The sequence below is a fragment of the Neopsephotus bourkii genome, unplaced genomic scaffold, assembly GCF_033783945.1.
Source record: "Neopsephotus bourkii isolate Nb327-2 ecotype Australia unplaced genomic scaffold, CSIRO-AGI_Nbou_v1 NB_346, whole genome shotgun sequence".
NCBI classification, from domain to species: Eukaryota; Metazoa; Chordata; class Aves; order Psittaciformes; family Psittacidae; genus Neopsephotus; species Neopsephotus bourkii.
The window spans coordinates 1,027,099-1,046,506 of record NW_026900852.1 but is presented as its reverse complement, the minus strand read 5'-3'; the positions used below and the strand labels follow the sequence as shown (position 1 = coordinate 1,046,506).

At 58.8% G+C, this 19,408-nt stretch overlaps 3 protein-coding genes across 3 annotated transcripts in view; 1 reads left to right on the top strand and 2 right to left on the bottom strand.

Annotated features, from left to right (window-relative positions):
* The window catches only part of MXD1 (MAX dimerization protein 1), a 48,169-nt gene extending 32,122 nt beyond the window's left edge, over positions 1–16,047 (bottom strand). The window contains exons 1-6 of the mRNA XM_061348247.1: positions 15,966–16,047; positions 15,768–15,882; positions 13,750–13,779; positions 12,047–12,161; positions 10,824–10,983; positions 10,149–10,744 (exon numbers count right to left, since the gene is read on the bottom strand). Of these exons, the coding sequence (XP_061204231.1) occupies positions 10,566–10,744; positions 10,824–10,983; positions 12,047–12,161; positions 13,750–13,779; positions 15,768–15,882; positions 15,966–16,044 (678 nt within the window). The 5' untranslated portion in view covers positions 16,045–16,047 and the 3' untranslated portion in view covers positions 10,149–10,565. The remainder of the gene's footprint in view (positions 1–10,148; positions 10,745–10,823; positions 10,984–12,046; positions 12,162–13,749; positions 13,780–15,767; positions 15,883–15,965) is intronic.
* Positions 118–5,987, top strand: CUNH2orf42 (chromosome unknown C2orf42 homolog). Its single transcript, XM_061348220.1, has 8 exons — positions 118–1,152; positions 2,133–2,243; positions 2,367–2,474; positions 2,657–2,761; positions 3,507–3,614; positions 4,065–4,165; positions 4,256–4,415; positions 5,711–5,987. The coding sequence occupies exons 1-8, from the start codon at positions 324–326 to the stop codon at positions 5,917–5,919; spliced, it is 1,731 nt and encodes a 576-aa protein (XP_061204204.1). The 5' UTR covers positions 118–323; the 3' UTR covers positions 5,920–5,987.
* A 612-nt stretch (positions 16,048–16,659) lies between the features above and the next one.
* SNRNP27 (small nuclear ribonucleoprotein U4/U6.U5 subunit 27) lies at positions 16,660–19,193 on the bottom strand. The gene is made up of 6 exons (XM_061348245.1): positions 19,076–19,193; positions 18,100–18,220; positions 17,907–18,019; positions 17,699–17,778; positions 17,127–17,191; positions 16,660–16,929 (listed from the first exon to the last, which is right to left on the bottom strand). The coding sequence occupies exons 1-6, from the start codon at positions 19,110–19,112 to the stop codon at positions 16,875–16,877; spliced, it is 471 nt and encodes a 156-aa protein (XP_061204229.1). The 5' UTR covers positions 19,113–19,193; the 3' UTR covers positions 16,660–16,874.
* Between the last annotated feature and the right edge of the window lie 215 nt (positions 19,194–19,408).

The window sequence follows — 19,408 nt, the reverse complement described above, 5'->3', positions numbered from 1 at the left end:
CCGTTTGCATCCCACATCTTTCATTTAATGTGATGTACCCCCGGGGGTGAGCCTCTCTTTGCACGCACCAAAACCTCCCTTTTCACCCCTGTTTGCCTCCTGCTGTGCTGAGCCTGGAAAATGGCAGGGGATGAGTGTTGGGGTGGGTGCTTGGTCACACAGGGTGATGCTGTGTCCCACCTGGGCATCACTTTCCTCCCCTGTGACACTGCAGGGACAGGGGGCATCACCCTCATGGTGCTGTCCCTCCCATCCGTGCTGCCTCCCCGTGCTGCTTACCCCCCCCTGCTCCCTCATCTCTGCCCATCCAGGTTCTCCAGAGGATGGAGCCAGCATCGGTGAGGACCAAGGTCCCCTCCTTCCTGTCTGACCTGGGGAAAGCCACGCTCCGGGGCATCCGGAAATGCCCCCGCTGCGGCACCTACAATGGGATGCGAGGCCTGAGCTGCAAGAACAAGACCTGCGGCACCGTCTTCCGCTACAGCACCCGCAAACAGCCCAGTGTGGACGCCGTCAAGATCATCACTGGCTCCGACTTGCAGGTCTATTCAGTGAGGCAGAGGGACCGGGGACCCGATTACCGGTGCTTTGTGGAGCTGGGGGTGTCCCAAACCACCATCCAGACTGTGGACGGCACCATCATCACTCAGCTCAGCTCCGGCCGCTGCTACGTGCCGGCGTGCCTGAAAGCAGCCACGCAAGGTGTGGTGGAGAACCAGTGCCAGCACATCAAACTGGCCCTGAACTGCCAGACTGAGGCCACCCCGCTCGCCTTGAAGAGCTCGGTGCTCAACTCCATGCAGGCTTCACCCGAAACCAAGCAGACCATCTGGCAGCTGGCAACAGAGCCCACGGGGCCGCTGGTGCAGCGCATCACCAAGAACGTGCTGGTGGTGAAGTGCAAGGCCAGCCAGAAGCACAGCCTGGGTTACCTGCACGCCTCCTTCGCCCAGAGGGTGAGCACCAAGACGCTGGCAGAGCACAGGTTCTCCTGCTCCTGCCAGGCTCCAAAGCCCATCAGAGGCAGCGTGGCCGAGGAGGAGACGCCGGCACCGCAGCGCTGCATTCATTTCTTCGCCTGCCTCTGTGCCTTTGCCAGCGATGAGAGCTTGGCACAGGAGTTTGCTGATGTCCTCGCCTATGACTCTGGTGGTAGGTGAGGGGGGATGAGACATGCAGAGGATTTGCAGGGGGCATCATGGGGCTGCTTGCTCTGTTCTGCTCCCCTCCCTCCTCCTCATGCCCTGGCAGGTTCCTCACTGTTCCCTCCTAGCTGGGGCTTTGTTTCCTGCCCTGTCCCTCTGCAGGGAGAAAGCTTCTTGTGGAATGATCCCTCCTGGACATGGCAGCTTGCTCCTGCATCCTGGAGTGTGGAAGCAGAGTGGGTGCTCCCTGTGATCCCCTGGGAGCCAGTTGTGGGGATGAGGAGCAAGTGCAGAGGAGGTCACAAGGATGCTCAGGGGCTGGAGCCAGGCTGAGAACACTGGGGCTGTTCAGCCTCGAGAAGAGAAGCTTTGTGGAGACCTCAGAGCAGCTCCTGGGTCTGAAGGGGGCTACAAGGATGCTGGAGAGGGGCTCTTCATCAGGGACTGTAGGGATAGGACAAGGGGTGATGGGTTCAGACTGAAACAGGGGGAGTTCAGGTTGGAGATAAGGCAGAAGCTCTTCCCTGTGAGGGTGCTGAGGCGCTGGCACAGGGTGCCCAGAGAAGCTGTGGCTGCCCCATCCCTGGCAGTGCTCAAGGCCAGGTTGGACACAGGGGCTTGGAGCAAGCTGCTCCAGTGGAAGGGGTCCCTGCCCGTGGCAGGGGTTGGAGCTGGGTAAGCTTTAAGCTCCCTTCCAACCAAACCAATCTTCACTCCAGAAGGTGCCCCTGGCTAATCCCATTGTGTCTTTTGGCACCCAAAGAGAGTGACAGAGGTGACATGAGGGCATTGTGTTCCCCTTAGTGTGCCCCACATAGAAGCGTGTCTGCAGGGCCAGGAGGGCTTTGGGGCTTCTCTAAGGATGTTTGGGGGCATTTCAGAGGAGCAGTTACTGATGTGGGCAGGGGAACCCAGGACCTCCATGTCCCTGCAGCACTGATGCATGTAGCGTTGATGCTGTTAGGGACAGCAGTGTGTTTGTCCTAGGGGTGAAGGGGATGGCGGTGCCGCAGGCGGTCGGTGGTCCCCAGTCCCTGGTGCAGGCTGGAGAAGCAGCTGCTGCCAAGCCCAAGAAGAGGAAAAAGGACCCAGCACCCGGTGAGCATCAGCTGGAGGCTCTGTGGGATGAGGAAGGTGTGGGCTGAATGCATAAGCCATTGTGTGGGGTGCCCATGGAGCCCCCGCACTTGTGCCCTGATGCTCTCTCAATCCATCGCTCAGGGGCACAGCCCAGCAGCCTTCTCCCTGCGCAGGACCTGGCTCATGGCAACCCCAGGAGAAGCAGCCTGAAGAAGCCAGCAGTTGCCTCCTCCTCGCTCAAGAGACAAGGTGAGCCTTGGCCACGCATCTCACGGGAGGCTGGGAGCACTCGGGACCGGGTGGATGCTGGGAGCCGTTCAGTTCATGCTGTCATAGAATCGTTTAGGTTGGAAAAGACCTTTAAAGATCATCAGTTCCAACCATAAACTTCACAGCCCTGAGCTCTGATCTCCATCCCCTTTCTCCTCCAGGCTGTCCCCAGCTGCTGGACGAGTCCCAAGTGACCTTCTCCTTCCAGGAGTGGCTGGCCAGTGTCACCGAGCGCATCCACCAAACCATGCATTACCAGTTCGAGGGTACGGCTTTGGGGACCCTTTGGGCATCAATCCTCTCCCTTCCATGCACAACCTCCATCATGAAGCTCTGGGCAGTGTTCAAGGCCAGGCTGAACAGAGCATTGGGAGACATGGTCTAGTGTGAGGTGTCCCTGCCTGTGGCCGGGGGTTGGAACTGGATGATCCTAAGGTCCTTTCCAGCCCAACCCATTCTGATCCTATGAAATAACTGCTGGCCCCAAGCAATTGCTTTGAGAAGTTTTTGTCTGCTTTGGGTCATTCCCCTGAACATGGACTGTGTATTGGCAGTCTGGTGCTGGTGTTTATGCTGAGAAGGGAGAATCAGCTGAGGGGGATCAGCCCTTTCCAAGCACCATAAGAGCAGTGAGTGTCACCCCAGGCAAACCCACCCATCCTGCTGTGTGTCACTGTGAGCATCGCTGGCCTCCAGCACGCTGCTGGCACTGACAGCAGAGGCACAACCTGCTGTGCTTGGTGAAGGGGTGGACTCCGTGGTCCCAAGAGTCACTTCTAACCCAGATGTGTTCTTAAAGGCAGTGAAGTTGTCACCACCCAGCTTTGCAAACAAGGCCCCATCACTGCACGCCCCAGGCCAGGGCAGACAGGGGCATACTAGGACAGCAATGGAGGGGTTGGGCAAAGGATACAAGCACCAGCCTGTGAGCTCTGCAGTGAAGGTGGGCAGAGGCTGGAAGAGCTGGGGTGTCCCCCCTCAGCCCTTGTCTTCTCATTCATACCCACACAGGCAAGCCCGAGCCACTGGTGTTCCACATCCCTCAGGCTTTCTTCGAGGCGCTGCAGCAGAGGATCTCCAGTGGGAGCACAAAGAAGAGGCTGCCCAACACCACCACTGGTAGGGGAGAGCACAGTGCTCCGGGGTAAGGCAGTGACTGAAGGGGGCTGCAAGGATGCTGGAGAGGGGCTCTTCATCAGGGACTGTAGGGATAGGACAAGGGGTGATGGGTTCAGACTGAAACAGGGGGAGTTCAGGTTGGAGATAAGGCAGAAGCTCTTCCCTGTGAGGGTGCTGAGGCGCTGGCACAGGGTGCCCAGAGAAGCTGTGGCTGCCCCATCCCTGGCAGTGTTCAAGGCCAGGTTGGACACAGGGGCTTGGAGCAAGCTGCTCCAGTGGAAGGGGTCCCTGCCCATGGCACTGGGTGAGCTTTAAGGTCCCTTCCAACCCAAACCAGCCTGGGATTCTATGCCAAAGGCAGATGGCTGCAGTCAGGAGCAGAAGATCACCCCAGAATCCCAGTGAGCTGCAACCCCCCCAGTCCCTCCCCACCCTTTTCCCTCCCCACAGCTTTTGTCCGTAAGGATGCTCTCCCCTTGGGCACCTTCTCCAAGTACACGTGGCACATCACCAACGTGCTGCAGGTCAAGCAGATCTTCGACACACCAGAGGTAAGGGGGGGAGGCAGCCCCCAGCCCCACCACCACCCCTTATACCCCCCCTGTCACCCCCTCACCAGCTCCTTCCCTCTCTGTTGGCAGCTACCACTGGAGATCACCCGCAGCTTCATCCAGAACCAGGATGGGACCTACGAGGTGTTCAGGTGCCCCAAGGTGGAGGTGGAGAGCATCGCCAAGGCCTACGGGCACCCCAAGAAGCCTCCCATCCGGCCCCTGGAGCTGCAGACCTTCCTCAAAGTGGGTGAGTGGGGCAGGCGGGGGGGGGCACAGCCCCTACCCTCTGCCACAGAATGGGCCCAGACAACTGAGGTGGTCCCACACCATGTCCAGGAACAGCAAAACCCTCCCCTCTGTCCCCAGCCGGGGTGGGCACCACCTCCTCTTCCCCTCCAGGAAGCTGCAGAGGCAACCAATGCACACCCCCAGAACTCACCCAGCCCCTCAGAACCCCACCTTGGCTCCTTCCCCAGGGAGCTGCAGCACAAGGGGGACACAGGGGCCCCATTTCCTCATCCTTCATCCCCAGAGAAAGCCCCCCCCATCTGACCTTCCTCTTCTTCCTCTCCAGCAACCTGCATCCCTATTCTCGCACCCCTCAGAGGAGAAGAGCCCCAAACCTCACCTCTGGGGTCTTGTGCTGCTGCTTCAGGAGCCTGCAGCAACACCAAACCTGCACCCCAAAGCCAGCCATGGCTCAGCCTGCACAAAGTGGGGCTCCCACTGCGAAACCCCCTGGCATTAAAGGGGGAGCTCACATTCTCTTACCCCTTAAAGGCCCTAAAGCTCTCACCAGCCTCTTCCAGGAACCTGCACCAGCATCAACCACCACCACCCCAACACCACCACCACAGCGATACAAATACCAACACCACACTACTACCAGCACCAGCACCACTCTCACACCAGTACCAATACTACACCATAGCACAAACACCACTACACCACCACCACACCAATACCACCACCACACCAGTACCAACAACAATACTACCACCACCACATCAATACCAACACCGTACTACAAACACCACTACACCAACACCACCGCTGCATCAATACCAACACTACCACCACCACACCAGTACCAACACCACACCAATACCAACACCGTAACGCAAGCACCTCTCCACTAACACCACCACCGCACCAATACCAACACCAATACTACCACCAATACCACCACCACCACTACCACACCAACACCACAGCACAAACAGCACTACACCAACACCACCACCACACCAGTACCAACAGCGGTACTACCAATACCACCACCACCGTTACCACACCAGTAACTACACCAACACCACCACCACACCAGTACCAACAGTACCAATACCACCACTACCAATACCAACACCATAGCACAAACACCACTCCACCAGCACCAGTACCACACCGGTAGCACCGGTACCAACATCCAATACTACCACCAGTACCACCATCACTACTGCACCAACACCACCACCACACCAGTACCACCACCACGCCACCTCAAGGAGCACCGGGACCCACACTCTCTCCCTCTCCCCGCAGGGAACACATCTCCCACCCAGAAGGAGCCGACCCCCTTCATCATCGAGTGGATCCCCAACATCCTGCCCCAGGCCCGCATCGGGGAGCTCCGCATCAAGTTCCAGTACGGGCACCACGGCAGCCCCCGGCCCAGCGCCCGCCACCGGCCCCCTGGCACCATGGAGCAGGGGCTGGAGCTCACCCCACTCAGCACCATCCCCTTCTCGTGAGCCCCCCCAACAGCACCACAGGGACAGGGCACGGGAGCCCCCACAGAATAAAGCTCACGCTCACCCCATGCCCTGAGCCTCCTGCACCCACCACGGGGGAGGAAAGATGGGGGGGTTCACTGAGGGGGGATCTGGGGGCTGAAAGGGACCCCAAGGGTCTCCACACCCTGCAGAGCCCAGGAGCTGCAGCACAGCCTGGGAGGAAAGAGGGGCACCCAGCCAGGGCCAGCAGCAGCCCTGGCAGAGCACAGGGCCCATGGTAAAACCATCACCACCTCCAAAACAAAGAGGGGACCCCCTCCCCACCCCATTTCATCCCTTGCTCCATCCATCCCATCCCATCCATCCTCCAGCAGAACCCAGGACTCCCATCTTCAGCATAGGGTGGCTGCAGGCTGAGGGACTGGCTGGATCCAGCCAGGCTCTTTTCCAACCTTGCTGATTCTGTGAGTCTATGGTGGATGGAGAGTGTGGGATGAAGGATGCAGGATGGAGGGATGCAGAGTGGAAGATGTGGGATGGAAGGTATGGTATGAGGGATGCAGGATGGAGGGATGCAGAGTGGAAGATGGGGAATGCGGGATGGAAGGTTTGGTATGAGGGATGCAGGATGGAGGGTTTGGTATGAAGGATGCAGGATGGAGGGATGCAGAGTGGAAGATGTGGGATGTGGGATGGAAGGTTTGGTATGAAAGATGCAGGATGGAGGGTTTGGGATGAAGGATGCAGGATGGAGGGATGCAGAGTGGAAGATGTGGGATGATGCGGGATGGAAGGTTTGGTATGAGGGATGCAGGATGGAGGGATGCAGAGTGGAAGATGCGGGATGAAAGGTTTGGTATGAAGGACGCAGGATGGAGGGTTTGGTATGAAAGATGCAGGATGGAGGGTTTGGGATGAAGGACGCAGGATGGAGGGATGCAGAGTGGAAGATTTGGGATATGGGATGGAAGGTTTGGTATGAGGGATGCGGAACAGAGGATGCACTAGGAAGGGTGCAGGATGCTGCCTGCAGGTGCAGGGTATGGCAATAGATGGAGCCTGCCTGTGGCAGCTCCATAGAGGAACTGTGGCCGGATCCAGGACAACTCCAAGGGGCTGGAATCAGGGGGCTCAGCCCTGACACAGGTCGGTGCCTGCCCTGCTTGTCCCATGCTTTCCAAAGCAGCAGAGGCTGCGTCCAGGGATGGGGATGGGGACCTAAACCCCGGAACAACCCCGCACCATAGGGAAAGGCCCAGGCCCTTCCAGCAACAAAGCTCTGCCCTGTTGGGTACCAAAATGGGATGGAGGTAGTGGGATGGGGAAGATTGGGATGGAGGCAGCAGGATGGAGAAGGGAGAGATGGAGGAAGCAGGATGGGGAAGGGAGGGATGGAGGCAGCAGGATAGGGAAGGGCAAACGGGGAGGGGGGGGAGGCGGGGTGGGGAAGGGGAGGGGATGAGCGAAAGCGGGATGGGAAGGGAACAGGATGGGAAGGGAGGAGGAGGCAGCGGTGGGGGGAGGGAAGGGCAGGATGGAGGCAGCGGGATAGGGAAGGGCGGGATGCAGGCAGCGGGATGGGGAAGGGTGGGATGGAGGCAGCGGGATGGGGAAGGGAGGGATGGAGGCAGCGGGATGGGGAAGGGCAGGATGCAGGCAGCGGGATGGGGAAGGGCAGGATAGAGGCAGTGGGATGGGGAAGGGAGGGATGGAGGCAGCGGGATGGGGAAGGGAGGAATGGAGGCAGCGGGATGGGGAAGGGAGGGATGGAGGCAGCGGGATGGGGAAGGGCAGGATGGGGAAGGGAGGGATGGAGGCACAAGGTTCTCTGTCATCCTGCAATAATTTATTCTCTAACAACAGTCAGAACAGTCCAACGAGACAGAACTACCCCTGTACCCAGCAAACGCCTGCTCAAACACGTGCTCCAACAGGCGTGTGCCAACTGTAGCAAACAGCACCATCAGATGGTCCTGACACAGCACTGGGGATGACGATGGGGTATTTACAGCAGGACCAGAACGGCTGGAAAGAGAATTCCCATCTCCCGGCTGGCGGAGCCGGAGCGGGATCAGCTTCTCGGGAAGCAGAAAGATGAAATGAATGCAACAGAAAAGGTGGGAAAGCACCAAATGTGACCCCAAACAAAAGCCCAACAAACCCCAACCCAACGCGGCGATGGCTCTGGTGAGGGTGTTCCAATGGCTCATTGGCTGGATAAAGCAAGAGGATGAAACTAACCTTGTGGCTTTCAGCAGTGAGGAGGTGATGATTCCCGGGAAGCACAGGGCTTGGATACAGTGCTTTTCCTTGTGTCCAGCCCCAAAACAGCTCCAAACAAAGGTGGGTGATGCCCAAACCCATCGCTATAGGGTGACAAAGCAGGCAGCAAAGCCTCTGGAGAGACCCCCATTCCCATCAGCTTCCCGTTCCCTGCCTGGAGTTGGGTCTCACCTCCCTTAATGGTGGTTTGGGATGAGGATCAAAAAAGGCAAAAGGAAACTAACCCAAAAAAGCATGTTTTCAACCCAGGTCTGTGCCACAACCATCGTAAACGTGGGGCGAGTGAGCAGCTCCTCACCCCCTCTTGTGAATCCCCATCTACGCAAGTGTCCTACCTGCAGCTTAGCTCTTAGGAATGCTGGTGGATCAGTGAATTCCAAGGGAAAGGCTGGGAAAGGGGGGACCAAAGCCGCTGCAGACGGTCCCGGCTGCTCACCAGGAATCCAGCGCCGCGTTTCCAGCCCCAGTCCAGGTTAGTGCATCCGTTGGAGGGTTCCTGTTTCTCTTTGCCCTCAAGCTGGAGTGGGATCATCCCAACAGTGCAAAGGTAGGGATAGAAAGAAGAGAGCAAGAAGGTGGAGGGTAACAGAGACAACACTGAGAGAACCAGTAAGTGATGCTGAGCTGAAACCTCGAGACCCGAAACCTCAGCCTCTTCCTACCTCCCGTTCAACCCTTCCCTGCTCAGAGGTAGTGCGATGCGGAGCTCCATTGGGAATGCCAAGGTGGTTCCAGAAGAGGGCAAGGGAGGGCTCTCGGCAAGCAAAGGGCTGATATTCCACTTCCTTTTTATTGTGCTTTGCCACTTTCTGCCTTGAAAGCTCAGGTGCCAAAGGCTGGATGCTGGGATTTGGGAATGCCGATGCTGAAGGCATCCGGATCCATGCTGGATGTTGGAAAACTCCAGCTGCTTTAAACCAAGTAATCCTCCATGGCTTTGGCTTTCCTCTCTTAAAACCCAGCAGAAAGAGCTGAGATTTGGGAGACTGCAGTGATTTGGCAGCTCCATCCCCTATCCTCCTGCTGCTCAGAGGCTTCAAGTGATCCAGACCCAGATTTGGGATGTTAATAAGGAAATCAAAGAAGGAATAAAAAGGAAATAAACCAGGAATTGAGTTGGGATTTTCTCCATTTCCCTGCACTTTGGTGGCTTCACTTGGAGAAATCCTGGAAGAACGAAGGGGTTCCTTGCCCAGTGCTGGAGCCCAACAGGGATCAAGAGGTTTGCTGCGGGGTGGAAAAGACCTTTGCCCGGCTCGAGGAGAAAGGAAACATCTCCATTAGCAGACCCCTATGTGTAAAGCATCCAGAACATCCATAAAAGCACAAAGTCCTAAGAAGGTCACCTCTAGAACATAGGAAAATGAATAAACACTGCTTAGAGCTCCTGTGCTCTCCCAATTGGGGCCCTGGGTCCTTCTTGGCACATTCAGGTTTGTGTCCCTTAAGGCAGCGACCAGAATCCTCCAGGAGCCCCTTGGAGTGCCCAGGAGATCGCTGCTGGATGGAGAAGTGCTTGGGATGGGCTGGTTATTGCTGCGCCATCGCTTGTGTGAGACACGAGGCATCGTCTGTGTGGGGTTTGTGCTAAAGGGATGGAGGTAATCTCTGTTCATCTCTCCGAGGTAGAAAAACATCTTGTCCCAGAGACAAGAAGCGCGGAAAAGGGAATTCCAGGAGCCACAAGGGATGGGGACAGGATACGCTGTTTGGTTTTAGGTAGGACACAAAGCTTCCCAGAATGAAAGCATCCGACCTGAGAAGGGTGCCAAGGACCCAGTGCTCCCCGAGCAGCATTCCTGCTGTGAGGAAGTGGCTCTGGGAATGTGGCAGGCCTGGGCTGTATATGGCTGTGCTGCTCCCCTGGATATTTAGAGTCGGTGGGGATGAACCCCCCTGACTAACACTGGCAGTGCAATCCCAAGACACAACTCACCTCCATTCCCTATGGATCTAAACTAAACGAGTGTCTGGCTCCCAAAAACCCCTACATTTGGGCCCTTCCATCAACTACTGGGATGTGATATCTCCAGGCAAATACGGAGTAGATCTGGAATACCAGGCAGTGACAGCACCAGGGAGGGTTTTGGAGGTTGCTCTTACTGCTGTGATACCCTCAGGTGCTTCCAAATGTGCCTGGAATGTGGGAATCTCATAGAGAGAAGCTTCTGGATGGGAAGAGGAGCTCCAGGGAGCCGCTCACCACCCCCAGCCCCAAGTGGCATTTTGGGACTCGAGTTCCAACCAGTTTGGCTTCCTTTTGGTCGGTGCTCCAGGAAGGTTGTTGGATGTGCAAGAGAAGGATGGGAAAGGCCCGGTGTGCTACCTAACAGGATCCAACGGGAAAGAGCCAGGCCTGAAACAACCACGGGAGTTGCATCTTATGGCCCAAGAGAGGGTTTGCAGTCGCTCTGCAGCTTGAGCCTCTTGATGCCGGAGCTGGAATACCCCTCATCGCTGCAGGCGCTCCGCAGGCTCCCCCTCTCATCCGAGTCGCTGCTGCTCCAGTCGAGGTCTGCAGGGAGCTCGTCCGTGCTCTCCACATCCACGTCCAGCTCCTCTGCAAGAGCCAAGAGCAGCAGGGTTAGAGCAGGGCCCGGCAGAGCTCCCTCCCCTCCATCCCCAGCACCGGCTCCCACCTCCATCCCAGTCGGAGCGCTCGGAGGAGACGCTGGAGCCGATGCTGTCCGTCCTGATCCTCTCCGTGCCCAGCTTCGCCAGCCGCCTCCGGAGGTGCCGCTGCTCCCGCTGCAGCTGCTCGATTTGGTGCGTGGCTTTCCTGTCGTCCTCTTCAAGCTTCTGCAGGGGAGGACACGGAGAGAAGGCAGCCTGAGATCCCAGTGTGATCCTGATGATCCCAGCATGGTCCTGAGATCCCAGTGTGATCCCGATGATCCCAGCGTGATCCTGATGATCCCAGCCTGATCCTGAGATCCCAGTGTGATCCTGATTATCCCAGCCTGATCCTGAGATCCCAGTGTGATCCTGATGATCCCAACCTGATCCTGAGATCCCAGTGTGATCCTGATGATCCCAACCTGATCCTGAGCTCCCAGCATGATCCTGATGATCCCGACCTGATCCTGAGCTCCCAGCATGATCCTGAGCTCTCAGCCTCCAGCCACATGTGAAATGTCCCTTTTGCTATCTAAGCCACCTAAACACAGCTACTGAGTGCCTCCCTGGCTTCAACACGGGATGTCAAGCCCATGGAACCAGCCAGGTTGGAAAAGCCCTTTAAGCTCATCCAGTCCAACCATTCCCAGCACTGCCAAGGCCACCACTAACCCATGGCACTGAGGCCTCAGCTCCACGGTGTGTGAACACCTGCAGGGATGGTGACTGCAGCCCTGCCCTGGGATGCTTTGGTTCAACTTTAATCCATGAGGATGCTCAGGGGCTGGAGCAGCTCCCGTATGGACCCAGGCTGAGAACACTGGGGCTGGAGAAGAGAAGCTGCGTGGAGACCTCAGAGCAGCTTCCAGTGGCTGAAGGGGGCTACAAGGATGCTGGAGAGGGGCTCTTCCTCAGGGATTGTAGGGATGGGACAGGGGGTGATGGGTTCAGACTGAAACAGGGGAAGTTCAGGTTGGGGATAAGGCAGAAGCTCTTCCCTGTGAGGGTGCTGAGGCGCTGGCACAGGGTGCCCAGAGAAGCTGTGGCTGCCCCATCCCTGGCAGTGTTCAAGGCCAGGTTGGACACAGGGGCTTGGAGCAAGCTGCTCCAGTGGAAGGGGTCCCTGCCCGTGGCAGGGGTTGGAAGTGGATGAGCTTTGAGGTCCCTTCCATCCCAAACCAGGCTGGGATTCTGGGATTGCATCTCCACCGTGGGTGGGTTCAGCAGCACCCAAGCCCCTGCTCACCTTGATGTACAGTTTGGCCTTCCTGAGCAGGCTCAGGGTGGTGTGCCTGCTGTCCTTGGGCCCGAGCGGGACCTGCCTCTTCAGCTTCTCCAAGCAGAGCCGCAGGTGAGCTCTCCTGCAGGCAGATCACAACAGAGCCATCAGGTTCCCAGTTGGGAGCGCTTCCTTTCCCTGTGTTTCATAGGAAACGGCCGGATCTGGATCTGGATCCATCCCCTTGGCACACAGCAACCACAAAACCAGGTCCCTGAGGGATCACCAGCCCTGAGCATCCCCAGGCTCCTCAGGCACCTGGATCCCTCCCTCTGTGTGTGGCTGCAGCAACCCTAACCCTTTACCACTGCAAAGGGCAAAGCTGGCTCCTCCAGAAGCCCCTTCCTCCATGGAGAACCCAGGTGACGGTCACATCCTCAGGCACCATCACAGCACCCACCTGTGGTGTGCAGCATCAGCACAGGCAGCCACGAGCTGGGGTTTGGCACGTTCCTGCCTATCTTGCTTTGGGTGTGCAAGGGGTAAAGAGGCACCTGCCTGCACAAAGGAATGCCTGAGTCCCAATGCAAACAGAACACGAGGTCCTTGCTCCTGAGCACTGATGGGCTCAGAGATGAGGAGTGATTGAGAGCAGCCCCAGGAGAAGGACTTAGGGGGGTTGGTCAATGAGGAGCTCCCCATGAGCCAGCCTGAGCCCAGACCCCCCATGCGCTGGGCTGCAGCCCCAGAGTGTGAGGGAGGGGATCCTGCCCCTCTGCTGTGTGAAGGGGAGACCTCAGAGCAGCTCCAGTGCCTAAAGGGGCTGCAGGGAACCTGGAGAGGGGCTTGGGACAAGGGCCTGTAGGGACAGGCCAAGGGGAATGGCTTGAACCTGCCCGAGGGGAGACTGAGCTGAGCTCTTAGGCAGAAGCTCTTCCCTGTGAGGGTGCTGAGGCGCTGGCACAGGGTGCCCAGAGAAGCTGTGGCTGCCCCATCCCTGGCAGTGTTCAAGGCCAGGTTGGACACCGGGGCTTGGAGCAAGCTGGTCCAGTGGAAGGGGTCCCTGCCCGTGGCAGGGGTTGGAGCTGGAGGAGCTTTAAGGTCCCTTCCAACAAAACCAGGCTGGGATTGGTGGCCCCCAGCACTCCACAACCTGGGACTTCCAGGTATTAAGCAAAGGAGGGTGTTTAATCTCTGCCTGGATTGAAGCTCAGCTTCCCAACCTGTTCATGGCATCATGGAATCAGCCAGGTTGGAAAAGAGCTTCAGGATCATCCAGTCCAACCATTCCCCAGCACTGCCAAGGAAACCACTCACCCATGGCACTGAGGGGGTGTGAGCACCTGCAGGGAGCCTGTTCCAATGCCTGAGCACCCTCTGGGGCAGGAATTGTTCCTCAGCTCCATCTAAACCTGCCCTGGGGCACCTTGAGGCCGGTTCCTCTTGTCCCATCCCTTTGGAGCCTGCTCCTGGCTCCATCCTCCTGTCAGGCACTTGTAGGGAAGGGATGGGAAGGACGGAGCACTCAGCACCCACCTGTGCAATGAGCCAACACGGTTTCAACACAGCTCTGCTCTACCCAAGGCAAGTGGGTGCCAGGGGATGCCACTTGGTGGCCACTTCATCCAGCTGCCTCAGCCCTGCCCTCCTGCTCTGCATCTCAGCGCCTCCCTGGCTCCCGACCCTCATTCCCAACCCCTGGAATAGCAGCGCTTCACCCAAACCCTTACCTGTTCTTTTCCATCTCACTGTGGGTCGACCTGGAAGAGAAAGAACCGATCATTAACTCCTGTCTGACTGGGGACACCACCATCAGGATTAACAGGACCGCCTTCATCAACATTCCCTGGAGAACTTGGGAGCTTCCAGAGCCACTCGGTACCCTGGGGACAGTGAAAGCAGCAGAAAGGGATGCAGATGGCTCAGTATAATGGAGAAATTCCAGGATAACTGGCAATGAAGGGCCAGTAAAACCTATGGGCTCTGGGAGCGCTGGTTTGCCACAGAGCCTGATCCTGAAGGGAAAATAAGGGATGCCCCAAAGACACTTGCCGGAGTCTTCACCATCAGCATTTTGGGATGCTTGGGAAGCCAGCACAGCCTTTCTGATGCTCATCCTGGTTCCTTGGGGTTTGCTTCCTGGTGGCACAGCTTGAAGCAACCTGCTCCCAAAGAGCCCAGGATCACTCAATCCCAAGGGAGAAGCTTCTCACTTAGACAGGCGCTATCCTGACACACAAGGGAATGGCATCTGCAAGCAGCCAGGAAGGACTCAGGTCTTTGGCTCCCACGGGATCTCTCCATGACTCTTTCCTCTGGATAAAATCCCCCCTGAGCCTTTCAGCACCGCCTGCGAACCTGACTGGGGTGAAACCAAGCTCTTCCCTTGGTCATAAAGCAGAGAATCCCCGAATCCCAGCCTGGTTTTGTTGGAAGGGACCTTAAAGCTCACCCAGTTCCAACCCAAGCCACGAACAGGGACCCCTTCCATAGAGCAGCTTGCTCCAAGCCCCTGTGTCCAACCTGGCCTTGAGCACTGCCAGGGATGGGGCAGCCACAGCTTCTCTGGGCACCCTGTGCCAGCGCCTCAGCACCCTCACAGGGAAGAGCTTCTGCCTTATCTCCAACCTTAACTCCCCCTGTTTCAGTCTGAACCCATCACCCCTTGTCCTATCCCTACAGTCCCTGATGCAGAGCCCCTCTCCAGCATCCTTGTAGCCCCCTTCAGACACTGGAAGCTGCTCTGAGGTCTCCACGCAGCTTCTCTTCTCCAGCCCCAATGTTCTCAGCCTGGCTCCATTCAGGAGCTGCTCCAGCCCCTGAGCATCCTCGTGCCCTCCTCTGCACTCCCTCCAACAGCTCCATGTCCTCATGCTGAGGACCCCAGAGCAGCTAGGGTGAACCTGCGTTGAGGCTCTGGCTGGATTCTGGGGATGATAACTGAGGAATTCCCCAGGAAAGCAGCACTCAGGGATCGAATCCAACCCCGAGCCTGGTTTCGCTTCCCAAGCTTCAGCAGCGCATGCCTGAAACCAAAGGCCCAACTTCCCCATTCCCTGCCACAAACCCTCCCGCTGCCTCAGACACTTGTGTCTTTCCAACTCCAATTTGCCCAAGGCAGGAGATTGCCCCTCACATCCCACTGGGATGCTCCGGATGGACCAGCCCAGCCTGGGGCGTTGGGTGCTGGTGGGGACCTGTTGATGGAGCTGGGATGGGGATGGGGGGGAGGACTATGGGGCTTTGTGAGGGCAGAGCCCCAGCACCAAGGGACAGGAGGGTCCCATCCAGCCCTGCTGGGCACCCCATAGCAGTGAGATGTCACCCTGCTCGGTCACACGGTGACAGGGGAGTCCCCATTCCATGACAGTGGTACTGGAGCCATGGTGATGGAAGGGTCCCCCCCAGTGCTTCCATGTGCCTTGTGCCAGCAGGACCTCACTGCATCCCAAGCACCTAGTGACAGCAGGATGTAACCCAGCTTGGTCACTGGGTGACCAGGGAGTCCCCATCCAGTCACACACCCCATGCCAGCGGTACTGGAGCCTCAGCACCCCTCTGACAGAAGGGTCCCATGCAGCCCTGCCCTGCACCCCGACAGTTCAACCCTACCGCACCGCAAGCACACGCTGACAGCAGGTCTCCCCCCCCCCACCACACACCCATTGCACTGGGCCCGGCCGCAGGACCCCCCCCCCCCCCATGGCGGCCTGTCCCTGATCCTCGAACCCCCGCTCCCCCCCGTTACCTGCCCCTGCCGCCGCCGCCGCCGCCACCGCTCCTCCTCCGGGCCTTTCCGCGGCGCTGCCCGGCCTCCCCGTCCTTCCCGCCGGGCAGCAGCGACGCGTACCCGTGCTCGGCTTCTGAGGAGACACAACCGGTGAGGGCCGGTGAGGGCCGGCGGGGCCCGGGGGTGCCCGAGGGGGACGGCAGGGGGCAGGGGTACCTCGCTCCCGGCGCTCCAGGTACTCGGCGGCCTCCAGCAGCAGCTGGATCCCGATCCCGCCCCCGCCGGAGGCCGCCATCGCCTGAGGGGAGGAGAGGGCCAGGCCCGGCCGGGAGCGGCGGCGGCGGCGGAGCAGCAACAGCGGCTGTGTCCGCCTCAACCGGCCGCTCCGCCAGGCCCCGCCCTCTGCCACCGCTCATTGGTGGACACCTCACCCGCGGCGTTGCTCATTGGAGGACGCCTGGAGGACGCCCCGCCCAGCACCAGCACGAGACGGCAGGGTGGGTGGGTTGGGGGGACCTGCTCCTCAAGCCCCGCCTCCCTCGCGCTGTCATTGGATGAGCGCGCCACGCCGTCTGGCCCGTTGGACACACCCTCCCAACCGCCTCGCCCTATTGGGAGGCACGAGGGGCCACGCCTCGCCAATGGCGAGGCCGCAAGAGGAAAAGGGGCGGAGCCTCAGCTGCAGGTGATGCTCATTAGCAAAGGGCGTTAATTACCTAAGGGCGGCAGCATACAGGGTATAGGGCACTCGGATGTAGCAAACAGCAGCTAGGCTATCCAAAATAAGCCAAAAAAGGGGTTTTTCCCCCCAGTTTGAGCGCCTCAATGAGGTGCTGTTGCGGCCCCACGTGGTTTGATTGAGTTCTAGAAGCTTCTAATTGAAGACTATTAAAGCAAGAATTAAAAGTACTAATATTTACACAGGGTTTTATTGAAATGCCAGAAAATAAGAGGGAAAATACGATGGAATCCCAGCGAGAAATGACCCATGGCAGGTATTGTAATGACAAATAAGGAGGGATTCCAGGACGTGCTTTGGGGATGATGGATTTGTTGGGAATAACCCCAAATCCCCCCAAAATCCGGGCTCTGGGAAGTGAAATCCTGCTCGGTGCCAGCGCAGCATCAAGCGATGAAATCCAGGGGTCTGTTGAATCCTCCTTTCCTGTTCATGTACTGCCTGTGGATGGAGGGAAAGAACAGTCATCAGCAAATCCACATGGAAACAAACACCCCTGATGGTACCCAGCAGCACCAAGGGAATGGAATTCCCTGTGGATTTACACATATAAGGGCAGAAAACCTCCCACCAAGGCAGCGCTGGGGTAGTCTGAGGACATTCCAATTGGAAAAAGGAAGGCCTTGCAATGCACAAACCTGTATTTCCTCTTCTGCGACACGTTGATGGCGTACGCGTTCGCGGCACCGTCCACCTTCTTCCCCTGTAAGGGATGAGTAAAAAGAGGTCCTAAAACTGTGCAGGGCCTGGAGCACAGGGGTGATGGGGAAGGGCTGAGGGACCTGGGGGGTTCAGATGGAGAAGAGAAGGCTCAGGGGGGACCTGATGGCTGCCTACAGGTGCCTGACAGGAGAATGGAGCCAGGAGGGGCTGGGCCCTGCTCCCAAGGAACAAGGGGTGGGACAAGAGGAACCGGCCTCAAGCTGCACCAGGGCAGGTTTAGATGGAGCTGAGGAACAATTCCTGCCCCAGAGGGTGCTCAGGCATTGGAACAGGCTGCCCAGGGCAGGGCTGCAGTCACCGTCCCTGCAGTTGTTCACACACCCTCAGTGCCATGGGTTAGTGGTGGCCTTGGCAGTGCTTGACGAGCTTAAAGCTCTTTCCCAGCCTGGATGATTCCATGATTCTATTCTATGAGCATCCCCCCAAAAAGGGCACAACGAGCGCGCCAGAGGTGGCTGCAGGCTCCATCGTGCTCACCCACACTCACTTTTGTCGTGTCAAAGGAGGCAAAGCCCATCATTTTCATCATCTCGATCTCCTCTTCCGTCTTGCCCTGCAGATCCTCCTCTGCCAAGGCAATGGAATGAAAGAGCTGGATAAAAGCAGCCATCAGGCTGTGACAAGAGCACGTTAAAGCCGCACCAATCCCAGCCTCACTGGGGCCATATTTAAGGAGGAAAACCCAATTCCCTTACCCGTGATCTGCCGCTCTTTGCCTTTGGAGTCTTTTATCTCCTTCTTCTCCTCATCCCGCCTCTCCTTGAGCCGCGGGGGGGAGGATGAGCTGGAGCGGTGCCGTCGCGGTGACCTGACGTTACAAACACAGGCGTTATCCACATCCCGCTTCCCAGCGCGGCCCCGCACTGTGGGCTCATCCCAGCCCCTCACCTGGAGCGTCGCCGGTGCGGGGAGCGGGAGCGGCTCCTCCTCCTGTCCCTATCCCGCGACCGGGATCGCTCCCTGCGCCGCCGCTCCCTGTCCCGGGAGGCGGATCGGGAACGCCTGCGCTCTGCACTGGGAAAAACCAGGGTCAGTTCCTGCTTCCTCAGCCCTCCTGGGTGCAAACCCCACTGGTGGGATCACACAGGAGCCAGGCTGAGAGCATCGGGGCTGGAGAAGAGAAGCTGGATAGAGAGCTCAGAGCAGCTTCCAGTGTCTGAAGGGGGCTACAAGGATGCTGGAGAGGGGCTCTTCATCAGGGACTGTAGGGATAGGACAAGGGGTGATGGGTTCAGACTGAAACAGGGGAAGTTCAGGTTGGAGATAAGGCAGAAGCTCTTCCCTGTGAGGGTGCTGAGGCGCTGGCACAGGGTGCCCAGAGAAGCTGTGGCTGCCCCATCCCTGGCAGTGTTCAAGGCCAGGTTGGACACAGGGGCTTGGAGCAAGCTGCTCCAGTGGAAGGGGTCCCTGCCCATGGCAGGGGCTGGAGCTGGATGAGCTTTAAGCTCCCTTCACCCCTACCCGGGCTGGGACCCTGTGCAGTGACATCTCCCATACGGAAACCCCACACATCCCCACCAGCACCCCCAGAGCCGGGAATGGCGGCACGAACCCCCCTTCCTTCCCCAGCCCTGTGGTGCTCAACCCGCCCGCGGACCGCTCCCTACGGGGCCGGTGTGTGCGGCAGGAGCAGGAGGATAACGGGGCCCACCGCGGCCTCACCGCCCTCACCACCATGGGCCGGGGGAAGCCGCAGGGCCCGGCCCTACCCCCGGTTCCTCGCCCGGATCCATGCATCCCTCCCCGGGCCCAGCCCTGTGCCCGCTCCCGGAGCCCCCAGCCCGATCCCAATCCCGGTCCTGCTCCTGAAGCCCCCAACCCGATCCGATCCCGATCCCGGTCCCGGTCCCGGTCCCCTCCTCACCGCGCCGCGGCGGCGAGCGGGAGCGGCTGCGGCCCATGGCCGCCCCTCAGCGCCTCCACTTCCGGCTTCCCCCGGCAACCGGTGCCACCGCCTTTTGGTTCCGCAGCCAAAACGTTCCGCCCCCCCCTCCCTCCATACGCCCCATGGCAACGGGGCTGAACCCATCCCCATCCCATTCCCATCCCCATCCCCATCCCCATCCCCATCCCATTCCCATCCCCATCCCCAGCCGGGTGTGAGCCCCAGCCCCACAACCCCAGCCCCACAACGGGGCCAGTCCGTCCCCCCCCCGAAGCTCGGCAGCGCTGGAGGTGCCAAACACGGGGTTTATTT

Excerpts from the sequence above, each read along its gene's own strand:
- CUNH2orf42 (XM_061348220.1), top strand. The coding sequence starts at position 324 with ATGGAGCCAGCATCGGTGAGGACCAAGGTCCCCTCCTTCCTGTCTGAC. Across the intron at positions 3,615-4,064 it reads GCTGCCCAACACCACCACTG|CTTTTGTCCGTAAGGATGCT; the intron begins GTAGGGGAGAGC and ends CCCTCCCCACAG. Across the intron at positions 4,416-5,710 it reads GCAGACCTTCCTCAAAGTGG|GGAACACATCTCCCACCCAG; the intron begins GTGAGTGGGGCA and ends CTCTCCCCGCAG.
- SNRNP27 (XM_061348245.1), bottom strand. The coding sequence starts at position 19,112 with ATGGGCCGCAGCCGCTCCCGCTCGCCGCCGCGGCGCG. Across the intron at positions 18,020-18,099 it reads CCGCACCGGCGACGCTCCAG|GTCACCGCGACGGCACCGCT; the intron begins GTGAGGGGCTGG and ends TTGTAACGTCAG. Across the intron at positions 16,930-17,126 it reads TCGCAGAAGAGGAAATACAG|GCAGTACATGAACAGGAAAG; the intron begins GTTTGTGCATTG and ends CTCCATCCACAG.